Source organism: Hipposideros armiger, unplaced genomic scaffold, assembly GCF_001890085.2.
Source record: "Hipposideros armiger isolate ML-2016 unplaced genomic scaffold, ASM189008v1 scaffold_24, whole genome shotgun sequence".
NCBI lineage: Eukaryota > Metazoa > Chordata > Mammalia > Chiroptera > Hipposideridae > Hipposideros > Hipposideros armiger.
Genome location: NW_017731374.1, coordinates 5,439,696 through 5,463,599, shown reverse-complemented (window position 1 = coordinate 5,463,599; position 23,904 = coordinate 5,439,696). Strand labels below are relative to the sequence as shown.

Below are 23,904 nucleotides of genomic sequence, written 5' to 3'. Positions count from 1 at the left end.
CTGCTCAGCTCGGGCTGGACTCGAACCGCTGTTGCTCAGAGCTCAAACTCTTGAGCGAGCTCTTAACCAACTGAGCCACTCGGCCGGCCCTGTGTGTAAATTAATTTAATCCTAATATCAACCCTATGATATAGATACATTATTTTCTTCATTTTACAGATGAGAAAGCTAAGCCACAGAGAGGTTTAGTAATTTGCCAAAGCCACCCAGAAAACAAGGGGCAGAGCTGGGGTTTGAATCCAGGCAATTCTGTGTCCAGGTTTCCATAATTAAGGATTGAGCTTATACTGCCTCTTATATAACACAAACTCATGTTCCTGTAATTCCAACTGAACACATGTTAATACTTTGTCATATTTTTTTACATGTTTTAAAAAGAAAATGTTACAGGTACAGTTCAAGTTTCCTGTGCACCTGTTCCAATTCCTCCTCCTCCCCCAAAGTAATCACTATTATGTATCTGGTGTCTCCTTTCAGTCCATGTTTATGTGTGTTGTGTGTGTGTATGTGTAACATAAAACAGTACATAGTAATGTTTTTTTTTGTTTTTTTCTAAGGTATGGTACTCTATTAATCTGCAACTATGATTTTTAAGATTTATGTATATTAATAAATGCAGTTCTGGCTGATGCATATATTCCACTGAAAAATATATCACAATTTATCTATTTCTCTATTGACAGACATTGAGGTTAACGGATTTTTTTTCCCTTGTTTACTACAAAGTTACAAGGTACACCTGTGTACATTTTTATTTTTGAGGGAAAAAAAACCATACATATATATATATACATATACATATACACACACACACACACACACACACACACACACACATATATATATGGAAGTTTCTCTAGGGCAGAAGCCTAGAAACAGAAACCCTAGGTTGTATAATACGCACATCTTTAACTTGATTAGATACTGTAAATGGCCCTCCAAAGTGGTTGTACCAATTTATATTACCTCCAACATGTTCCTATTTTCCCATACTTTCAATAACACTTAGAATAGTTAAAATTAACAACTTTTGCCTTTCTGATGGTTCCTTATTGTTTGAATTTGCATTCCCCTGATAACCAGTGAGGTTGAGCATTTTTCATGTGTTTACTAACTATATGGGTTTCCTCTTATTAGAAGTGCTTCTTCATTTCCTTTGCTCATTTCCCTACTGGATTATTTGACCTTTCCCCTGATGATTTGTGGCAACTCTTTACATATTCTGGATATGACTATTTCTGGTTATGCACATTAAAATAATTTCACAGACTGTTGCTTATCTTTTAACTTTGTTTATGACATCCCCTGTCCCAACTAAGATTTTTATTTTAAGGCTGTCAGTATTTTCATTTTTTCCTTTATGGTTTGTGCTTTTTTGTGTCATGTTTAAAAAACTCATCCCGATACTACAGCCATTTTGCAATATTTCTGTCAAACAGTTTTAAGTTTTATATCTCTATGTTTAGCTCTTCCAATGAGATCTGCTTTCATGTCTGATGTGAGGTAAGAATCTAATTTTATTTTGTTCCACATGGGTGACCAGCTGTCCAATACCTTTCACTGACTGGTTCGTCTTCCTCCCATGGATTTGTGATGACATCTCTTTCACATATAGCTCCCGCGTATGTGTATGTATGTTTCTGGGCTCTCTATTTGTCTATCTTTCTGTCAGACCATTCCATTTTAATTACTACAGCTTTATAATAAGAGGTGTAAGTTATATATTATATGTCACATAAGTTATAATGGGTTTTCATTATCACCTTGGTAAAAATGTCTTTGTAAAAACCTAAATACTTCGAAAAGACACGCACTCAATTCTTTTTCCTTTTTTAACAGAATGACTGTACTTAATCACATATCCCCTCCCCATACCTCTCTGCCAGTGTAGAAAACAAGGCTAAAAACTGCTAATTTAAAACCAAGGCTTTCTGGGCCGGCCGAGTGGCGCGATGGTTAAGAACTGGCTTGGGACGCCAGAGGACCCCGGTTCGGATCCCACATATGAGGGCCAGTGACACTGCCCTCTACAGTTAAGATGCTGAACAACAGCTCAACCTGGAGCTGGGCTGCCGTGAGTCGCCGGCGACGGCGTAGGCTGCAGCCCCTGTGGCAGTGGCTTGCCATGGGCTACCGCATGTAGCCAGCAGCCAGCATGAGCGGCCAGCAGCCGCAGTGAGCGGCCGTCCAGAGGCTGGCGACTGATTTGCCTCGCCCAGGAAGAGCGCAATGATGGTGCCAACTTGGGCCAGTGAAGCAACGTCCTCCACAACTAGACTGAAGAACAAAAACAACAGCAACTTGTCTGTTCCCTTCCCCCAATTCCCCAGCACTGTTCCCATACCCCGAATTCCCCAATTAAAAAAAAAAACCCCCAAAAAAACCCAAGGCTTTCTCTTTTCTAAGAAATGCACCGCAGGAAGGAAGATGGAGGGTGCTGACCAGCCAGGGTCTGGGGACCACCACCCCAGATCCTTAAATGCATCATGATTACAGGCTTTCTACTATACCTAAGATAACCCCCACCATCACTCAGAATTGCCCTGTGATTGATGGGGGGAGGAAGGGCTTTACGACACTGACATTTTGGGGAGAAAAGATCCTGACACCCAAGTAGGAGAGTCAACAGCTGCTGATCTTCAAGTAGAGAAAAAATGAGACCTTGCGATACTCAGCAGAGGGATGGAAGGCAGCCTTCAAAAGGGCTATGGGAAGGGGTGCTGACAGTACAGATATGGAAGAGTTCACAGTGTTCGGTAACACATTAGGGATCTGTAATTTCATCAAGGTTTTGACTTGCTCTCTCTTCTATGGACATGCATGTCCCATAGCACAGTGGGCGGGGGGAGGGCAGGAAGGACTGATTTCTTCACTGCCCCATCAGGTGAGTGGAGGAATGAAACAAGGTTACTGCTTTTAGATGGCGTTGCTAACATCAAGCAGTGAGTCCTGGGAACTCCCGGGCCCAGGTACATAATTTTTCCCTAGGATATGTTCTTGTTATTGATTATTTATCAACATGATGGCCATATGCGTACTATGTGCAAGGCACTGGGGTTGAAGAGGAGGGTGCTGTGTAGTTCCATTAAAGCCTCCAGCTCCAGCAAAGTCTCCCTCAGTATTACTAGAGAAGGGGAACATAAGTGAACTAGGTAAGCATCTAGTCCATTAACTTTCTTCTAAGAAATCGGCCTAACAGTCACCAGATCTTAGCAAACTTTCCATATTACCACCATTACCAATTGCAATTCAAGGGTGACATTATGCAAGGAGAAAAAGAAATGGAAGGTAAAAAGGAAGAAAAGAAGCATAGGGGGCAACACCAAATGCCAGTGTCCAAATGCCGAATATTCTCCTCATTTGGGCTACCTCCTGGTGATTTTGCTCTTCAATCCCTTGTCACAAGAGTTCAAATTGAGAAATGGTAAAGAAATAAAATAGATCATTTCAGGAAATGGTATCATGTGAGCTGACATGGAAAAAAAATACACCTAAGGGAAAACTAATAATTTAAAATTAACTTTTTAATAAACATTCAACATGGTGATAAGGAGTTCCAACTGGGACTTCTCTTACTTTGTAGAACTGCCCTTAAAGCCCTGGGCTTTAAAGCAAAGGCACTACATACCTCCTTCTCCCATTCTAGGTTCAGGGAATGTGTAACCTATAGGGCCAACCACTCTCCTCAATGGACATATTTCAGCAAAAAATCCCACTGAGAAGGGAAGGGAGGTTTAGTGTGAGTAGAAGCTATCTCTACCCCTCACCATCCTATGGGTTGCTTGTGTAGCTTGTACACCAAGATAGCACACAATATGGGGCATCAGTGGTTACTCACCAAGGGAATGTTATTTAGCTGAAAATACAAACCTAGTGGCAAAAAGGAAACTATGTTATTTTTCATGCAACACCTAGGAGAGGTTTCCTAGGTTCAGAGGTTATAGTCCTCCAGATTCTTTGTTTAAAACAATGAAAGTCCAGTCTAGCTAGTTCAGGCAGAAAAACAATTTAATAAGGGCCACAGAATTTACTAGTGTAACTCAGACTTGGAGGTGTCTACAAATAATGCTCTGACCATATCACAGATTTGTTCTGGTAGACAACCTAGCTACCAAAACTCCAGCTTGGACCTCTAACACTGGAACTATAATACTTACCATTGGAGGGCTGCGCCTGCAGCCTCTAGAAGCTGTCATTTACCAAAACAGATTCTTCCAGGTACTTCTGATTAGAATCTGGTGTGCGTGCGTTTGACTGGCAGGCTGGCAAAGCCTAAGGTCACAAGACTGTGCCCTCCCTGAAAGATAAGCTTGGAAAGCAAGTTTCCTGGTGTTCCAGGAAATTCTGTGGCCTTTATTAAATTCTTTTTCTGCCTAAACTAGCTCGACTGGGCTTTCACTGTTTTAAACAAAGAATCTGGGGGAATAAAACCTCTGAACCTAGTGGGGACGTGCAGATGTATAAAGGAGGGAATTCTCTCACACAGGAAGTGTTCAGAGTTGCTGGGTGGCCAGATGAAAGAACAATGTGCCCTAGAACGTGGATCCTGCATTCCTCAGAGCGCTGCTTCTCAAGCTTCCATGTGCATACAAGTTACCTGGAGAGCTTGTTAAAATGCAGATTCTGATTCTGGGGATCTGGGGAACAGCCTGAAATTCAGCACTTTTTTTTTTTAGTGTGTTTTTCCAGGACCCATCAGCTCCAAGTTGAGTAATTGTTTCAATCTAGTTGTATAGGGTGCAGCTCAGTGGCCCATGTGGGGATCGAGCCGGCAACCTTGGTGTTATGAGCACTGCTCTCTAACCAAATGAGCTAACCAGCCGCCCAAATTCTGCACTTCTAATAAGCTCCCACATGATACCAGTCCACGGACCCTATTTTAGTGGATGAATGGGTGTAACTGCATTAAATTGAAATCTACTTCACTATTTAAGAGTATTGAGCACAATCTAATAATGTCAACAATGATGATGATAATGAAAGTAAAAATAATAATGGTAGAAACTACTATTCATTACATGTTTATCATACGTCAGGTACAGTCTTTCGTGCTTTACCTATATTTTTACATTTGGTTTTAAACTACATCCCTCGTTTTCCTCTGAATGCATTTTGTTTTGTATAAAATATAATCAAATAGTAAAAATTAGAAGAAAAAAGGTAAAGAAATAATAAAAACAGAACTGAAAATCTAGACATAAACCCAGTTATAAACAAAATGTGTTATATAAACCAGGCATTATTATCATTACTTTGCAAATGAGGAAACTGAGTCTCAGAAAAGAAATGACTTAACTAAAGTCACAAGGCCAACAGGAGGGAGGGCTGGGAATCAACCGAGGCATGTCTGATTCCACACTGTGCATGGCCGGACTCTACTATCTCAATGCCCAGCACTGCCTACGACCATATCAATCCTCAGATGAGGACCCCGTTATGATAAGGAAGGGAATGATGGCATAAACTGAGACTGAGCTTTTACTTTGCCTCTCTTACCCTTCAGAATTTATGTCTCAGGTCTTCCTGCAGGAAGGTACAGGAAAGGGCATGCCTAAGAAAACAAATTTAGTCTTGTTCCATCTTGCAAGAAGAGGCATATATTTCTTATGGAATAAGGAAATATAGCAAATAACATGTGTGTATGCATGTATACACACACATACACACAGAGACACACACACACACACAAGCATACACATTTATAACTATCTGTATCCCTTATATTTGAAAACTGTTCTAGTATATTATATCTTTGAATGACATATAAACAACTCCTATCTGCCCACGTAAAATAACTAAATGTTACCAAAAAAAAATACCCACAGAAATAGTAATAGGTATCTCTGGTTTGCTGCCCTTTTCAAGAATAGAATCCAGTATGTCCTGGGAAGAACACTCCCACCCTACTCACACTCAGCTGTGTGGTCTATGTAGGACTGATTTCAATACTATTTCCAGGGTGAGGGCTTGATGCTCTAATGCAGCGGTTCTCAACCTGTGGGTCGCGACCCCTTTGGGGGTGGAACGACCCTTTTACAGGGGTCGCCAGGTACTCGTATGTGGGCGTATCTGCATGTGGGCCTGGAGACGGATAGAGGAGCGGTGTCTCGGTTCCTAAGACCATCGAAAATATGTGTTTTCCGATGGTCTTAGGCAACCCCTGTGAAAGGTTGAGAACCGCTGCTCTAATGAATGACTCAATTTTTAAAAGGTCACTGAGCTCAATTTTACATGAGTAGTTTTTCAAAAAGTATTCTATTAAATGCTTTAGACTAACCCCTCTTTTTCTCTGAATGTATTTTGTTTTATATAAAATATAATCAAATAGTAAAACTTAGAAGAAAAAAATAAGAAATCAATAAAAAGAGAGTTCAAAATCTAAAAATAGACCCAATTATAAACAAAATGTACATAAATCAAGTTAGTGGAAATTAAGAATTATTCAATAAATGATGCTGGAACATTTGACTATCTGCAAAAACAATGAAGTGAGGTTCCACTCCCAAATATATTTTAATTGTAGAGTTAAATGTGGAAAAAAAAAAAAAGAAGACAGAATGGGAGGAGAGGAAAAGAAAACCATAAAAGAACCAGAGGAAAATATAGGTAAATATTTCTCTCCTTCAAGGTAGGGAAAGAACTTTTTAAGCAAAATACCCAAGGCAGAAAAGATGATAGCTAACTAGCTAGAAAGACAGAGGTAGAAAGAATAGCCTTAAGAAAATCCACACTTCAAAAAATACCACAATTCGATAACAAAGAAACAAAAAATCTGAGTTAAAAAAATGGATAAAAAATCTGAACAGACATTTTCCGAAAGAAGACATACAGATAGCTAACAGGTACATGAAAAGATGCTTGATATCATTAATTATCAGGGAAATGTAAATCAAAGCCACAGTGAGGTATCACCTCACACCTATCAGAATGGCTATTGTAAAAAAGATGAGAAATAACAAGCGTTGGTGAGGATGTAGCGCAAAGGGAAACCTTGTGCAATGTAAACTGGTACAGCCACTATGGAAAACAGTAGGGAGGTTTCTTAAAAACTTAAAAATAGAACTACCATCTGATTCAGCAATTCCACTTCTGGGTATTTATCCAAAGAAAATGAAAATGCTAATTCAAAAAGATAGATGTACCCCCATGTTCATTACAGCATTATTTACAATAGCCAACATATGAAAACAATGTCTATTGTTGGGTGATATCTATATCTATCTATATCTATATATATCGATATATATAGATATCTATCCATCTATCTATCTCACATCTTCTTGGTCCATTCATCCATCAATAGACATATGATATATATATATGTATATTTCGTAATATACATATATATATTATATAAGATATATATGTGTATATAATATATATACACAATGAAATATTATTCAGACATAAAAAAGAAATGAAATCTTGCTATTTTTGAGAACATGGATAGACCTCAAGGGCATTAAGCTAAACGAAGTAAGTCAGAGAAAGACAAATACCATATGATCTCTCTTACATGTGGAATCTATACCAAGAAAAAATAAAACGAGCTCATAGATGCAGAGAACAGAATGGTGGCTGCCAGAGGTAGGGGGCAGAGGTTGGAACAAATGAGTGAATTATTTTTATTTTTGTTTAACTTGTTAAATTGAATTGAAAAAAAAAAAAAAGTTTGGGGCCGGCCGAGTGGTGCGATGGTTAAGAACTGGCTTGGGATGCCAGAGGGCCTCGGTTCGGATCCCACATATGAGGGCCAGTGACACTACCCTCCACAGCTAAGATGCTGAACAATAGCTCAACCTGGAGCTGGGCTGCTGTGAGTCGCTGGCGACAGCGTAGGCTGCAGCCCCTGTGGCAGTGGGTTGCCATGGGTTACCGTGTGTAGTAGCCAGCAGCCAGTGTGAGTGGCCAGCAGCTGCAGTGAGCGGCTGTCCAGAAGCTGGCGACTGATGTGCCTCGCCCGGGAAGAGTGCAATGATGGTGCCAACTTGGGCCAGTGAAGCAATGTCTTCCACAACTAGACTGAAGAACAAAACAACAGCAACTTGTCTGTTCCCCTTCCCCCCATTCCCCAGCGCTGTTCCCATCCCCCAATTCCCCAATAACAATCTTTAAAAAAAAAAAAACGTTTGGATATTGAAACATTCTAAAGAAAAAAAATGCCATCAACAAAATTAAAGGTTAATGGTAAAGTGGGCAATATATTTATTAATGATATGTATTTCCAATATACCTGATCAACTATGAGTTAATATTTCTAATATATAAAGATATATATGAATCTATTAGAGAAAGATAAAAATGCATATTTTCAAAAGAAAACACATATATATTACAAATCTGATGAGCAAAAGTTGTTTGCTTGCTACCATAAAACTTGATATAGGAGCTGATTAATAAGAGTGGTCTCTGCACAAAATCATAGGAACTGGTGTTTATATATGCATATTTAAGAAATATACACATAAAAACCCGACTCACGGTGTAATAGAGATTTAAAATTATGTCAAATGTCCAAATTAAAAACCTTAAAAACTAACAGAATCTAAGCTGCTGGGAGATCGTCAATTCTTCTAATAATGTATGTCCTCTTTACTTGTTACTATTTGCTAAGATTTGGGTTGAGCAGTATGACAGAACTGACATGAAAATAATAATTTTATCCACACCTTGATTAACATTTTATAACTTTGTGAGTCTAGTTCTGAACAGAAATAAGGATGATTTTCCACTGGGGGAATAGAATTTAAATGGCATCAAAACAAACAAAATGGAACAATTTCTCTTTGTTTCTGGCTGACTCAACAGTCACTTGTCAAATTATTTATTTCAAAAATATTATTCAGGGCCGGCTGAGTGGTGCGTTGGTTAAGAGTTGGCTTGGGACGCCAGCTCTGAGCAGCAGGGCCCCGGTTCAGATCCCACATGAGGTCCAGTGATGCTGCACCCTCTACAGCTAAGATGGTGAACAACAGCTTGACCTGGAGCTGGGCTGCTATGGGTCGCCGGTGACGGCGTAGGCTGCAGTGAAACTGCAGTGGGCTGCAATAAGCTACCGTGAGCCGCCAAGAGCTGCCGTGAGCGGTTGTCCAATGGCCGGCAACCGATCTGCCTCACCTGGGAAGAGTACAATGATGATGCCAACATGGGCCAGTGAGGCGACGTCCTCCGCAGCTGGACTGAGGAGTGAGAGGACAGCAACTTGTCTGTTCCCCTCCCCCAATTCCCCAATTTTAAAACAAATCTTAAAAAAAAATTATTCAAAGATATGTAGTATTTCTACAATGATTTGATAAAGATTCCATTTGATAAAGACTTATACAGCATCCATTTTTAAATGTACCTGATTCTGCTTTCAGCTATTTCTTTCAGAACCTCTCCTCTTTGCTTAGTCCCAAGTATGCTTTACATATTAACTATGTAAAGTCCATCTGTACATATTCACTCACATACATTTGGATGTGCTGGATTATAAATTAAAAACCAAAAAAAAAATCTATGTATGTTTACAATAAAGACTATTTACTGTAAACAAATATACAAAACAAATAAGTAAAACTTTTAAGGGTACAGCTATTTCCTGTAAGTAAATATATAAAAACAAATAAATAAAATTTTTATAGCACAAAGCATAGTTTGGGTTCTGTGCAACAAAGGTAAATTGTAAGTTATCTTTATATATATTTCCCAATAGAAAAATATCAATCAGATTTTTAATTGTCACATTGATGTTTCCAATCCAAATAGTGATTCTCTAAAGCTAATAATATCTTAGCAATATAATATCCTTCCACAGAGCAATGGAACAAAATAGCAGGATCATTCTTAGGAAACTCCCATGACCAGTTCTTCAATACTGTTTTTCTTGAAGGTCATCTCCAAGCTAAACCTACCTTTCCTGTGAGAATAAAGCCAAATCATAGTTTATGACTGTATATGTTATGTGCCATCCTTGGCCATGCTTGCTTTTTACAGCTGTCATAAAAAGTGCAATTTCATTGAGAGAAGGAAAAAAACCTAAGAAAATGTAATCTATACAACAACAAAAAAGATTAAAATATTTTTTCCAATATGCTGAATTTCTTCTCCAAAATAGTTATATAGTAAGATACTCATATTTAGTTTAGCAAAGAAAGAAAGAAAGGGAGGGAAGGAGGAACAACCCATGGAATGGGAGAAAATATTTATCAATCATATATCTAATAAGGGACTTATAATGAGGATGTATAAAGAGCTCATACAACTTACTAATAAAAAGACAACCTAATTAGAAAATGGGCAAAGGATTTTGAATTTCTCAAAAGAAGATATACAAATGGCCAGCAAGCACATGAAAAAAAAATCAACAACATTAGTTATTGGGGTAATATAAATCAAAACCATAATGGGATATTACTTCACACCCCCAAAAGGATAGCTATGATTTTTAAAAAAAAATAGAAAATAACAAGTATTGTTGAGCATGTGAAGAAAGGAACATTTACAATGCTGGTAAGACTGGAAAATGGTGGAGCTGCTTTGGAAAACAGTTTGGAAGCTCCTCAAAAAGTTGAACATAGAGTTACCATATGATCCAGCAATTCCACTTCTAGGTTATTGCCCAAGTGAAACAAAAATACATATCCACATAAACAGCTGTACTCAAACATTATTAACAGCATTATTCATAATAGCCCCCAAATAAAAACAACCTAAATGCCATCAACTGATGAAAGAAAAAAACAGAATATGGCATTACCCATATAATGAAATATTACTCGGCAATAAAAAGGCAAGAACTGCTGGTATACACTACAACATAGCTTAACCTTAAAAAAAGTATGGTAATTGCAAGAAGGCCGTCACAAAAGGCTGCATGACTCCATTTACATGAAATGTACAGAAATAGGCAAATCCATAGAGACAGAAAGTAGATTATTTGGTTGACAGGGGCTGGAAGGAGGGGAAGAGTGACTGTTAATGGGCGTGGGGTTTCTTTCTGGGGTGATGAAAATGTTTTGAAGTTAGACAGTGGTGATTGTTGCACAAGTCTGTGAATATACTAAAAACCATGGAATTTGTACATTTTAAAAGAGTGACTTTCATCGTATGTGAATTATATCTCAAGAAAGCTATTATTTGAAAATGAAATGAAAATAAACTGAAAAGCATAATTTTGAATCAAGATGTGACTATTTTCAATTGTATATTTTATTATAATACCATGACTGTGTTAGAAAAATCATAATCCAAAGGTTTCCTTTGGGGATCTTAAGGTCGACACTAACATTGGAAAAGCATTTTGTAAAGCCACTTAATTCTAGGAAGTTATGGAGTAAAGGCATAGGTACCTCAGGCTTCTTCTAGGAAGCTTTTCCTAAAATACATGACTTTCTTGAGAGGGACTAAAATGAAACCAAAATGTGCCACAAATTTCTTCTTTCTATGTCCTCTGCATGTCTCTTCATACTTGTCTATGTTTCCAACTTCTGACCTATTAGACTTGAATCATAAACCTAAGAGCATGACATCCAAACCTCCTTCATATAATAATAGCCCAGGTTAAAGAAGTACTGAATGTTAAAATTACAGAACATTAGAATGTTAGAATTACAGATAGGGGCCTCATATAATTATTTTCCTCTCCTCCTCTCGATCCATTCCAGTTAGACTCATGTAGTCCAGAAATCCAAGCTCTCTGATTCTTTTAAATTTTGAGAGATCAAATGCTTCTTTTAGAAAGATTTGTTGCTTTTCTTAAAACTTGTTTTAACTGCCGCACCAAATAAAACAACACAAATGCCAAGCTGATTCAGACAAATAAATAATGGAAAAACATTAGGTCTACTGATATGCCTAACCCAACATCATTTTGGTTTCAAACAGCAACCAAATACCTTGAAACTAATAGGGCAGCATGAAAATGTTTTCAAAAATAACTATATAAAAATTCAGCTTAAGATCAGATACAAACGTTAAATCTAGCCACGCACTATCAACAGCACAATCCTACAGCTGTCCCCTCAGCCTTGAGATACATCAACTGGATGGATGGCCTCAATTCAGAATTTCCTTTATAGTAGCACCTGGATGTAATACATTTCACTATTTCTATCTTTCTTAAAATAATAAAGGCCTGAATTATAGCAAACTGAGCCAATGGTTTTAGAAGTGTTGACGGCGCGGAATTCTCTGATGTACGTGGATGAGGGACTCACTGTCGCCTCACATGCCATACCTGGTATGCACTGTGCCATGGCCTCAGTGGTTATGGTTGAAGCAAGTGGGGGCTGCTGCTGACTGGAGCTCACTTCTGGCTCTGTGTTAACTGAGGGAGAAAGGGCTACCTCACAGGAGGAGACCTGGCTGGGCAGATGGGGCAGGAACTCTTCAGAAGCAACTTGCTCATCCTGTCCAGGCAGCTGCAGGGCAGACAAAGGGATGCTGATCTGTTTGTTAGGATGGGATGTGCTGACAGGCATCTGTATGGCCACCTGCTGGTTGGGGCCATGGGCACCAGGGGGCCCTCTGTTTGGTGAAGCCAGAGATGCCCTAGCAGTCTTCTGGACAACTGGTCTGGACATCACAGAGGGGGATGCAGACATACCATGTGGGTCTAGCTCTGTGCTGATGGCAGATGATACATGGGGAATCAGCTTAGCAGACCCTACACAGGAGGGACCAGCATGAGTCTGAGGCTTGGGTTTTGCCATCTGAGTCAAGGATAGGGCTGGTCCATCTACTCCTCCAGTCAGCTCTGCATTTGCCACAATGTAATAATCTTCAGGAATCTCTTGTTTGATCTTCTTGATGATGACATCATTGCTGCATTCATCAACCATCTGAGCCTGGGAGCTTGAATGAAGAGAAGATGGAACTATTCCAGGCCTTTTTCGAGCAATGCTTTGAGGCCTTTGGGTTTGAGGTTCAAAGTCACTATCCTCATCTGTAACAGAGGACTCACAAACCATGTCAAACAGGGTGTTTTCATCTTCATATTCTTCAACAGCTTCATCCAGTTCAGAGGGCTCACTGCAATAAGAGAAGTCACAAGAGTCTCTGGTCCGATTACAGTCTAGCTTCGCTTTCACTGGTCTCCCAGGGTACCTTTCAACTGGGCTAGTTTGTGTCTCAGAGGGCACTCCGATTATACTGGGACTATCAGAGTTAAAACTTCTGTTATCCTGGAAACAGACCCTTTCTTGAGACCCAGCTCTGCAAGTAGCTGTCAGTGGCCAGTGATAAGCATGGCCAGCACTACAGCCCCACATTGCTGTCAGGTTCCCATGGGAACCTTCCGAAAGCAAGTGTTTCAGGTTAGGAATAAGGCTGCAAATAGTCCCATGGCTGTGGGCCCAGCTGACCAATTTGGACAGATTCTCAGATGAGGTATGAAGGCAATCCTCCATGTTACAGGATCAGCAGTGTCTTTCCTAAAGGGAAATAATCAAAATAAGAAGCCATTATTACCCAAGATATTCCTATATCTCAATTCAATTTCCTTGCTATGATCATCATGTAGCATAAAAAAAATAAATGCACTTCAAAACTGTATCTAGTTAATATCACTGCATATGGGCAGGTACTGGAAGAAAATACATGTACTTGTACAGCAAAAATAGCTGATGCTTTATGGTTGTGAGATTTGAGAAATTTTTTATTAGTTTCCTTTATTGTTATAATAATGCCTGCGTAAGAAAAAAGAGGAAAGAAAGAAAAAAACAACAACCAATAAAAAAGAGGTGAGCATTTTTCATGGTACATTTTACATCCAAAGTCACAAAGAAAGAAGTTCAGGTCAGCCCCTGAATAATAAAATGTGTGTATTAACAAACAGGATGCACTTACAACTTCATCCTCCACCATCAGAAACTTCGTGACTAGAGGAGAGCCAAAAAGGCTTACATCTGTTTTAGGACAGATGTCAGGGAGGGGAAGACAATCCTTAGGTGGCTACCAGACAACAGATGATGCAACTGAGAGTCCAAGGAGACAATGAGGGGCTACATCTGGGAAGTGGGAAAGAAAAGTCTTTAGCAGAGAAGGGAGAACAGATTGGGAGGAGAGCCACCCGAGGGTTCCTGCCGGGGTTGTGGGCACAGGCAGGCAGCAGACTGAAGGGAGGATAGGTAGGCCGGGTGCCAGCACTCTAACCAAATCTTAAGGGCAGGCTGCCCAACTCCCTGCTGTCTGAAATGCCTACAAAACTGCCTCTCATGTCACTATTAGAGGTAAAAGGTGTGTCTGGTGTATTTCACCATCTGCAGTTCCTATACACCCAACGATAACCAACTACCAAATAGGAGTAAATCCTTGTTTATTGGGCAGAGGTCAAAAAGCAGCACTTGTTATGGGTCTTTGACAGGATAAGAGCGAAGACAACACGATGGGCAGGCAAAGTGAAATGGGGCATGTGTAGTCTGCACGTGAGTACAAAGGCCAAGTATGGCTCTGCCACAGGGGAGATCCTGGGGAGAACTGGGCAGGAGGAACAAGGGACCTTGATGGTTTAGCTTGTCCTGGTAATCTGCAGCTTGGGTGACTAGAGGTGCCTTTCACCTGGAAGGACATGGGCTCTGTGCTAAGGTGCCAAGATCTAACTGCAACACCAGGTGATCTGAGCCTCCATTGCCCACCTGCATACCGCTTCCACGGCATCCCATCAGCAGTTAGGTAAAAAATTCAAGTCCTTTAACATGTTGTTGAGGCCTCTGTGATGGGGTCACGGCCAGGGTCAACCTGTCAAGCCTCATTTCCTACTATCACGGACTTTTCCCACATTTCTCATGATCTTCTTTAAATACAGTTTCTCACCCCCACTGGGCCTCTGAAAACACGTTCTTTGGCTTGATATGCAGCACTGCTCTTTCTTCATCTGAAAAACCCCTTCAAGACCGAACTTGGGACCATCTCTTATTGAAATCTTTCCAGACCCTCTTTCAGCCTCAGAGATTTATTTAGACTCTCTTCACCTGCACCTCCATGGTCTCAAGAAACTTTGCTTTGGCTATACTGTTATCCTTAACATTCTTGTCTATCTCCCAGACTTGACTGAGGATTCCCTCAGGACAAAAACTATGATATAATTATTTATTCATCAATGAGGACCTACTTGTGGACACAGAAATTAGTAAGACGTGGTACTGCTCTTCAGATCTTATAATCTATTGTTGCTGCTGAATAAATGAATGAAGAAGGAATGAATGAACATATAAATACTGGCGGCACCATCAACACAAGTTAAACATATAAGACCCTCAAATAAGAAACATGAAATTTCCTCTAATCCTTTTCATTGTCATCATTCCAGGGATTAGAGGATTTTCTCCTTAACGGTGTAACCAAAACACAGCTGTCTTGTCTGTGTAGGAGAGGAACACACGAGCAACCAGATTTTATGAAGCAGCACAGTAAATGGAAAGAACAGTGAGGGTATGAAATCCAGGAGCTTCAAATTCCAGTCCTGAAACTGATGTCTGTGGCCTTAGACAAGTCACTAATTATTTCTAAGCCTAAAATGACAGGACTGTATGGTCCTTATACTCTAACAATTTATGGACTTCATTTATATTCCTTTCATACAACAAAATGCAGAGAAAAGAGAAGGCCTGGTTTTGTATGTTTTTTGATATTTCCCAGCTTCCCTTGAAATAGGGGTGGCCAGGCAACACAGTTCTGACCAGTGGTTTGTAACACTGGCTTGTCTGGTTTTTGCCTTTTGGCCCCCTGTCCTTCCCTTTCTTCCTGCCTGGGACAAGAACATGGTGGCTGGAGCAGAGGCCCACCTGGGAGCATGGAGTAAGAGCCTGAGGATGAGAGAGACTAGCCCAAAGGAGCCTGGGTCCCTGGACACATCCTGGAGCCACTGCATCAGCTCTGAACTGCCTAGGATTCCCTGTCACATAGGGAAAGGTGAACCCCGATCTTGCTTAAAGCACTGTTGTTGGAGTATTTTATTACATACAGCTGAATTCAATTACTAATTGATACACAAAAAAATAATACAGACATTTCTGGTTTCTGAAACCTTAGAGCAGATTCCTCCATTTTTCTCTGTACCATATCCCAGCACAACTGTTTCTCAGATTGGATGCCACCAATTAACTCTTGGGAGGTCTGTAATTCTATGTCAAAATGTTTAGAACTGTCTTTATTTTGATCATAATAAAAAATACAATTAATATAAGCATATTACGAATCGGCTAAACAATCACCTTCCATCCAAGTATTGCTGTGTGATTTCAGCCCCCTTTTGCCTCTGTATCTCTACTCACGTTGGTGCCCATAATCACCCAAAGTGATATCACTCAGCTTCCAATTTGTTGGGAAAACTGTTCGTGTTGTGTTTTTTTTAGCAGATATCAACACCTCTTTTGCATTAATAATTTTCAAATGAAAGGCATTTGACATCATGAAAATGGCATATGTAATGGTGAAGCAACATAACACTTTAAGTGTCACAGGCTAATGAGAAAGTACAAAGGAGTTGAAATGAATATGTTTATAGAAAGAAATCCATATACATTAAGGCACACTATTTTAATGAAGATGTTGTAACTGTTCAAACATGTAAAACTGTGGCAGAATCAAAACACAAAATTGTATGAGCATGTGGAACCCAAAAGAACGTAAGTGTCCCAGTAAAAGCTACTACACAGTTAGTAAAATAGTACCATTGCTGAAGGTCCCACAGTCAGAAAAAAATTATAATTAAAATAAATGAGACAAAGTAGATAAAATTTAAAATTTTGTTACAGGCTTATCCACTTCAATAATAACCACCAACCTTTAAGAATCAACAGGTATAATTGTAAGTCGCTTTCATTACATTCTGAAATTGACTGGCAATGTCATGAAGAGGTTCTTAAAGTTTTCTCGAGCACCATAAAATGAAAATATTTTTCCAGTATTACTATTAATATAGTTCAACTAGGTAACTGATGTTAACTGGTAGTTATGAGAGCAGAATTAGCTGATATTTAGGGTAATTAAATGGACTGAGTCCAAACTGACAAAGAATAGCTATCAATGTACTACAGTATATTCTAAGTTTAATACATAATAGAATCAATGACAAGACAAGGTATTTTCAAAATGCTGAGAATAAGTAGTTTCTAGGAGCTACTCATTTCCATTGGCAGTCGGATGATAAGCTCTATGCTGAAAAAGAAAGTTTTTTCTATATTTCAAGAACTGAAAAGTAACTTCAAATAGTATTTTCACATATCTGTATGGACAATGACTAGATTTAGATACTCAGTTTTACAGAGTTATCAAGTGACACTTCATCAGGAGTCGTACCTATTACAGTTTATTAAGTATGAGAGCTGATTGTCCTAATTTAGCAAACAAAGCTATAAAATTATTATCACCACGCTGCATGTTAACTTAGGCAAGGAGACATTTTCTGGATTAGTATTTGTATTATTAAAGTCAAAATTGTAAACATTAAATATAGAATCAGACATTCTTCCATTAAACCCAACATTGATCATTAGATTTCAGTAAAACAACAATATAAAACTAATTATTATTACAGCTAATATTTATTAAACAATTACTGTTTGTCAAGCACTGTTATAGGATGTGACAAACCAATAATCCTAATTATATCATAATTCTAGTAAGTTAGGAAAACTGTTATCCTCATATTATAAATAAGTAAACTAAGTCACGTGGATGGAGTAAATGGTGGAGCAAAAATATGAACTTCAATTGTACTCCAGAAGCCATGCTCTTAATCACCACACTATACTGCCTCCATAACAGTTAAAAGATGCTGTCTCAAGTCTGGCTCCCTGTGAATTATGTCGATTTGATAGTTTTACTTAAGTTGCATTTGTATGTCTGTTTTGGCTTACAGCTATATCAGAACTAGAAGCATAAGTTCTGTTAATACATATTTAAATAACATTATGATAAAAATGACTTAAGCCAGCACTGGGCATGAAGAAGGTTCATGAAAATACTTTTCTTTCAAAAGTATGAGAAACACTTCTGGACACACAAAAAAGTTATAAAAAAGACTTATTTTTCCAAAACCTGACAAAGCGAGTTACCAGCCAAATACCAGCAGTCTATGTTGGCTTTCCCCCGACTTCAGTTACAACAATCTGCCCCACAATCCTTGTAGTCTCTCACTTTAAAAGGTTCTGAATCTTTGTTGTTACTGTTGTTTTAATACACTAAATTTCAATTGCTGATGGATGACAAAATTGACATACATACAAAGAAACAGAAAATCTGAGTAGCCATATATCTATAACATTTTTTTTTTAATTGGGTAGCTGTGTTTTTTCCAGGACCCATCAGCTCCAAGTCAAGTCACTGTCCTTCAATCTAGTTGTGGGGCTCGCAGCTCAGCTGCAAGTCCAGTCCCCATTTCAATCTAGTGTGTGTGTGGGGGGGAGAGGGGGCCCGCAGCCCACTATCCCATGCGGGAATTGAACTGGCAATGTTGTTGTTAAGAGCACGTGCTCTAAACAACTGAGCCACCAGGCCGCCCCTCTAAAAAAATTTTTTTAATTAAAAAAATATTTCCAAAAGAAAGAGTTTCCTGGCAAATTTTAGCACACATTCAATACCAATATTATGCAAATATTTTCCAAAAATAGGAGGAGGGAGCACTACCTAGCTGTTTGAAGAGGCCAGCATAACCTTAATACCAAAACCTGACCAAAATACTACAATAAAGAAAACTACAGCTCAATATTCCTCATTTGATGCAAAAATCATTTACAAAACATCAGCAAACTGAATCCAAAAATATATGAAATATCACCAAATAAGGCTTATCCGAGGAATGCAAGCAACATGCAAAAATCAATCAATATAATTCAATATAACAGTCCACAGAAGAAAAACCACACAATCATTTCAATAGATGCAGACAAACTATTTGAAAAAATCCAATATCAATTTATGATAATAAAAAAACTCTTAGCAAACTAGTAATAGTAGGAACTTCCTCAAACTGATAAAAAGAATCTATGAAAAATCTACAGCTAATATCACACTTAATGCAAAAAACTGAACTGTTTCCACCTAAGATCAGGAATAATGTCCACTTGCATCACTTTTATACAACATTGTACCAGAGGTCATAGCCACTGAAATAATGCAACAGAAATAAATAAAAGGTAAAAAACTTAGAACATAAGAAGTAAAACTGGTATAGATGATATGGCTGTTTATGTAGAAAATTCCAGAGAATTAAAAAAAAAAACAACTGCTACAACTCATAAATGAATTTAGCAAAGTAACAGAATACAAGATCAATATTCTAAACATCGATTATTTTCTATACTAGAAACAAAATATTATAAAATTAAGTTTAAAAAATTCTATTTATGATTGTGCCAAGTATATTAAACACCTAGGAATAAGTCTAACAAAAGATGTCCAAGACTTCTATACTAAAAACTACGTAACACTGCTGCAATTAAACGTGATCTAAATAAACAGAGATATATCATATTTGTGGACTGCAGATTCAGTATTGGTAGGGTGGTATTATTCCTCAGTTGATCTACATATTCAATGCAATTCAAAACAAATTCCAGCAGGGCATTTTAGTAGCAATAGACAAGCAATTGATTCTAAAATTTGTATGGAAATGCAAATGACCTAAAATAACTAAGGCAAATTAAAAAAATAAGAATAAAGGTAGAGGGCTCACTCTTCCTGATTTCTAGACTTACAATAATTTCAAGCTACTGTAATCAAGATCATGGGGCATTGACAAAAGAAGAGATGCAGACATCAATGAAACTGAGTCAGTGTCTGGAAACAGATCCACACATATTTGATTAATTGATTTTTGACAAACGTGCTAAGGCAATTCAACAGGAAAGGAAAATCTTTTCAACAAATGGTGCTGGGTGGGTCAACTGGATACCCTTTAAAAAAAATCAATCTTTAGGTACACCACACATAAAAATAAACTCAAAATAGATTATAGATCTAAATCTAATATCTAAAACTAGAAAACTTCTAGAAGAAATCAGAGGAGAGAATATCTTAGTGATCTTGGAGTGGTACAAGTTTCTTAGGATGCAAAATGCATGAGCCATAAAAAAATTTCATAAATTGGACTACATCAATTGTTAATGGAATATAAATATAGGGCTTTAGCAGGGACCGAGAAGGTATCCATTAAACTTAAACACACTCAACATTGCTACCTTCTTTCAGAGGTTCCCCTAAGTAAATTTCAATGCTACCTAAGGAAACTTGGGTATGGTCTAAAATATCTCCACTAGTAGGCCAGTGATTAACTAAGTTAGAAACAAAAGGAAATCCAACAAAACATGAGAAGCAATAGCTCCTTCAAAAAACTAGAGTGCAGCATATAGAATATAGTCAATAATGTTGCAACAACTACATATCGTGCCAGGTGGGTACTAATTGGAGGGATCACTGCATAAATTATATAAATGTCTAATCACTGTGCTGTACACCTGAAACTAACATAAAATAATACTGAATGTCAACTGTAACTGAAAAAAAATAATTGAAAAAATAAAGGATGATGTGCTCACCTCAAAAAAAACAAAAACTAGAAATAAGGTTAGTATGTTATTCTTATTTATTGAGAATGATATACACTTCCTGTTTTATTTTCCCACTAATTACAACTCTTAGAATATAAGAAGAAAATCATATAAACCTAATTTCTTCATATTCCCATTAAAGGATGCAATTTATTGTATAGCCTAAATATGGAAAAATATGGAAACAGCTAGGATTTTGCTCCAAAAAATTTTGAAGAAAAAAGTTCCAAAATTAATGTACAATAATGTGCAGAAAGAAGATACTACCTAAAAACGCAGTTAAAGTATAGGGAAAAAGTATTTATTAATATTGAGGCCTAAAATGTGCTAAAATTTAAACTCATTGTTTAAAAAAAATTACATGTAAATTACATAAAATATTAGTACAGGCACTAAAAGTGGGTTTACAAATAAAGAATTTAGAGAACATAATATTTGCTTTCACTTTAAGACAGCATATTTATTAATTTTCAAGTGTCATAAGTACCATGTAATCAAATCCATCATATAATTTTTGGAAATGAATCTAAAAGATACTATGTATCTAGTAATTTTTGTTTAAAAATCACACCTAAAAATCATTTAATTCTATACCACAAATATATAACATGTATTTCACCTACATTTCAATTCAGTAAACACCTGAGTACCTGTTATATGCTAACCACTGTAATATGGATTGAATTATATACCCCCCAAAAGATATGTTTAGTCCTAACTCCCAGTACTTCAAAATATTACTTATTTGGAAACAGGGTCACTGTAGAAGTAGGTAGGGCAGGCCTCTAATACAATATGATTGGTGTCCTTACAAGAAGACAGCCATGTGAAGACAGACACACACAGAGAAAGCCCTGTGACAATGAAGTCAGAGGTTAGAGTTACGCAGCTGTAAGCTAAGCAACCCCCCAAAGATTGCCAGCAAACCACTAGAAGCTCAGAAGAGAAAGAAAGGATTCCCCTACAAGTTTCAAAGGGAACATGGTCCTGGCCAACACCTTGATGTAGGCCTTCTAGCTTCCAGAACTGAGGGACAATAAATTTCTGATGTTTTAAGCCACACAGTTTGTGGCACTTTGTTAAGCAGCCCTACAAAACGAATACACACTGTGTGAGGAATTCTAAAAATAAAGAGAAGACTAGAATTCTTGACTTAAGCTTAGAATTTAATGGTATGTAAGTCAATTCATTAATGACTATGGTACAATATAAGTGTATGTTTCAGATATGGGGATAATGATTAGTGATTCTACTTTTGGGGTAGGGAATGCAAAGAAAGTCAGGGTCTGCTTCCAAAAAGATGGGAAGGCATTCTAGACAAATGCACAGTGACTTGAAACAGTGTGATGATTTTAGCCAGCTGCAAGGAGGACATCAGTTATTACTGGATTGCTGTTTACGATGGGAATGACTAGAAAGATTAAACTGAAGAAGAATGCAAGGGCAAAAGCATGATGGTCTGTGTGTCCCACAAAGAGCTTGGAATTTGCTTTGTGAAGGGCCTTCATCAGAAAAAAGACATGGACCGAACTCGTGTTTTAGAAAGGTTATTTTTGAGATGGAGTAGAAGGTAGCAAGGGGCAAAGGAGGCTATTCCAGGAGTCTAGACCAGAGGCCAAGGGGATGAAAAAGAGAGGAAGAAAGGCAGATCTGTTAGAAGACAACAGGCAGCAATTGGTGATGAATTGCTTTTGAGGAATGAGGGTGAAAAGAGAGGCTAGGGTAATTTCTAGGTTTCTATCTTGGGAGCCATGATAGATTTGTTCTCAATCAAGATAAATACCATAAGAGGAAGAGCAAATGTACAGGTCAGGAGTGATGATTTGTTCAGTTTCGTTTAAAAAGCAATGAACTCAGGAATCACTTATTTTGACAGCATCACGTGAATACAGTGGTCCCCCCTTATCTGCAGGGATATGCTCCAAGACCCCAGTGGATGCCTAAAACTGCAGATAGTACTAAATCCTATATATTCCATGTTTTCTCTATACATACACACCTGTGATATTAATTCATAAATTAGGACAGTAAGAGATTAACAATAACGTAATAAAATAAAGTAATTATAGGAATATACTGTAATAAAAGTTATATGAATGTAGTTTTATTAAATCAAGAACTTTCATCTCTTCACTTAAAGGAAGCACTGTACAGCTGCTCTCTGGCATCTCCAAATTGCCGGTGTCACTCCTCTTGCGCTTTGGGGCCATTATTAAGTAAAATAAGGGATACTTGAATACAAGCATTGGGATGCCATGACAGTTGACCTGAACACTGAGGTGGTTACATGTGACTAACAGGGGAGTGGTGTCTACAGAATGGATATGCTGGAAGGAGGCTGACTCAGGGCCCAGGCGGCATGGAGCGGGAGGGACGACAGGAGGTTTCATCACGTTCCTCAGAACGACATGCAATTTAAAACTTATGATTGTGTGTTTCTGGAATTTTCCATTTGATATTTTTGGACCATGGTTGACTGTGGGTAACGGAAACCATGGAAAGTGAAACTGTAGATAAGGGGGGACTGCTGTAGTGTATATAACTTACATATAAAAACCTCCCAACCTGTAGACAAGTGTACCTTTCTACAATATCAGGAGTATGCCCTGTCTGATTTTGGAGAACCATTTAAGATAATTTTTAAAGTGGAAACCATTTCAGTTGACTTTCAAAATCATTCTATTCAGGTTTCCTGAGTATGAAATACATGATATTTCCTGAGAGTATGAAATATGTGTCTTGAGGAAACTTACTGGTTCACTTAACTTACTTATAAAATGTAAAATGTCATGTCATCCCACCATTCTTTCAACAAATATGTATTTAAGCATTGTGAGGCAGTGGGCTGCACTCTAGAAATAAACAGTGACAAAGAGAGGTAGACTGTATCATCACAGAGTTTACGCCCTTGGAGGAAAGAGAAATAATAATAAAAAAATTTCAATAAAGAACGTAAGTGCTACAACAGATAGAACAAGGTGTTACAGGAGCATAAGGCAGAGACACCTAACCCAGACCAGGATGGGTCAGGAAAAGTTACCTAAATGCCCTAACCACAAGCACGATGAGAACCAAAGGATGCAGAGAAGTTAGGTGGGTAAGAGGCAAGAAAAGTGGTCCTGTGTGAAGATCCAGAGGATACAGAGAACACGCCATGTTTGAGGAAACAAAAGGCTGTTCAGTGTGGCTGAGCAGAAAAACATGAGGGGCCCATAAGGAGTGAAGATGATACAAGATGTGTCTGAAAAAGTAAGCAAGGGCCAGATTATGAAGGTCTTACAAATCATGTAACAAACTTTGCACTTTATTATAGAGATAATAAAGTATTATATGGTTGTAAACAAGAAAGTGACTTTTTAGAATCATCATTCTG

General features: G+C 38.1%; 1 protein-coding gene across 3 annotated transcripts in view; it reads right to left on the bottom strand.

Moving 5' to 3' along the window:
- Positions 1 to 23,904, bottom strand: part of KIAA1958 (KIAA1958 ortholog) — a 128,830-nt gene that overhangs the window by 56,663 nt on the left and 48,263 nt on the right. For all 3 annotated transcript variants that reach the window (XM_019635859.1, XM_019635858.1, XM_019635860.1), the window contains one exon: positions 12,218 to 13,412. In XM_019635859.1, coding sequence (XP_019491404.1) covers positions 12,218 to 13,388 — 1,171 coding nt within the window. In that variant the 5' untranslated portion in view covers positions 13,389 to 13,412. The remainder of the gene's footprint in view (positions 1 to 12,217; positions 13,413 to 23,904) is intronic.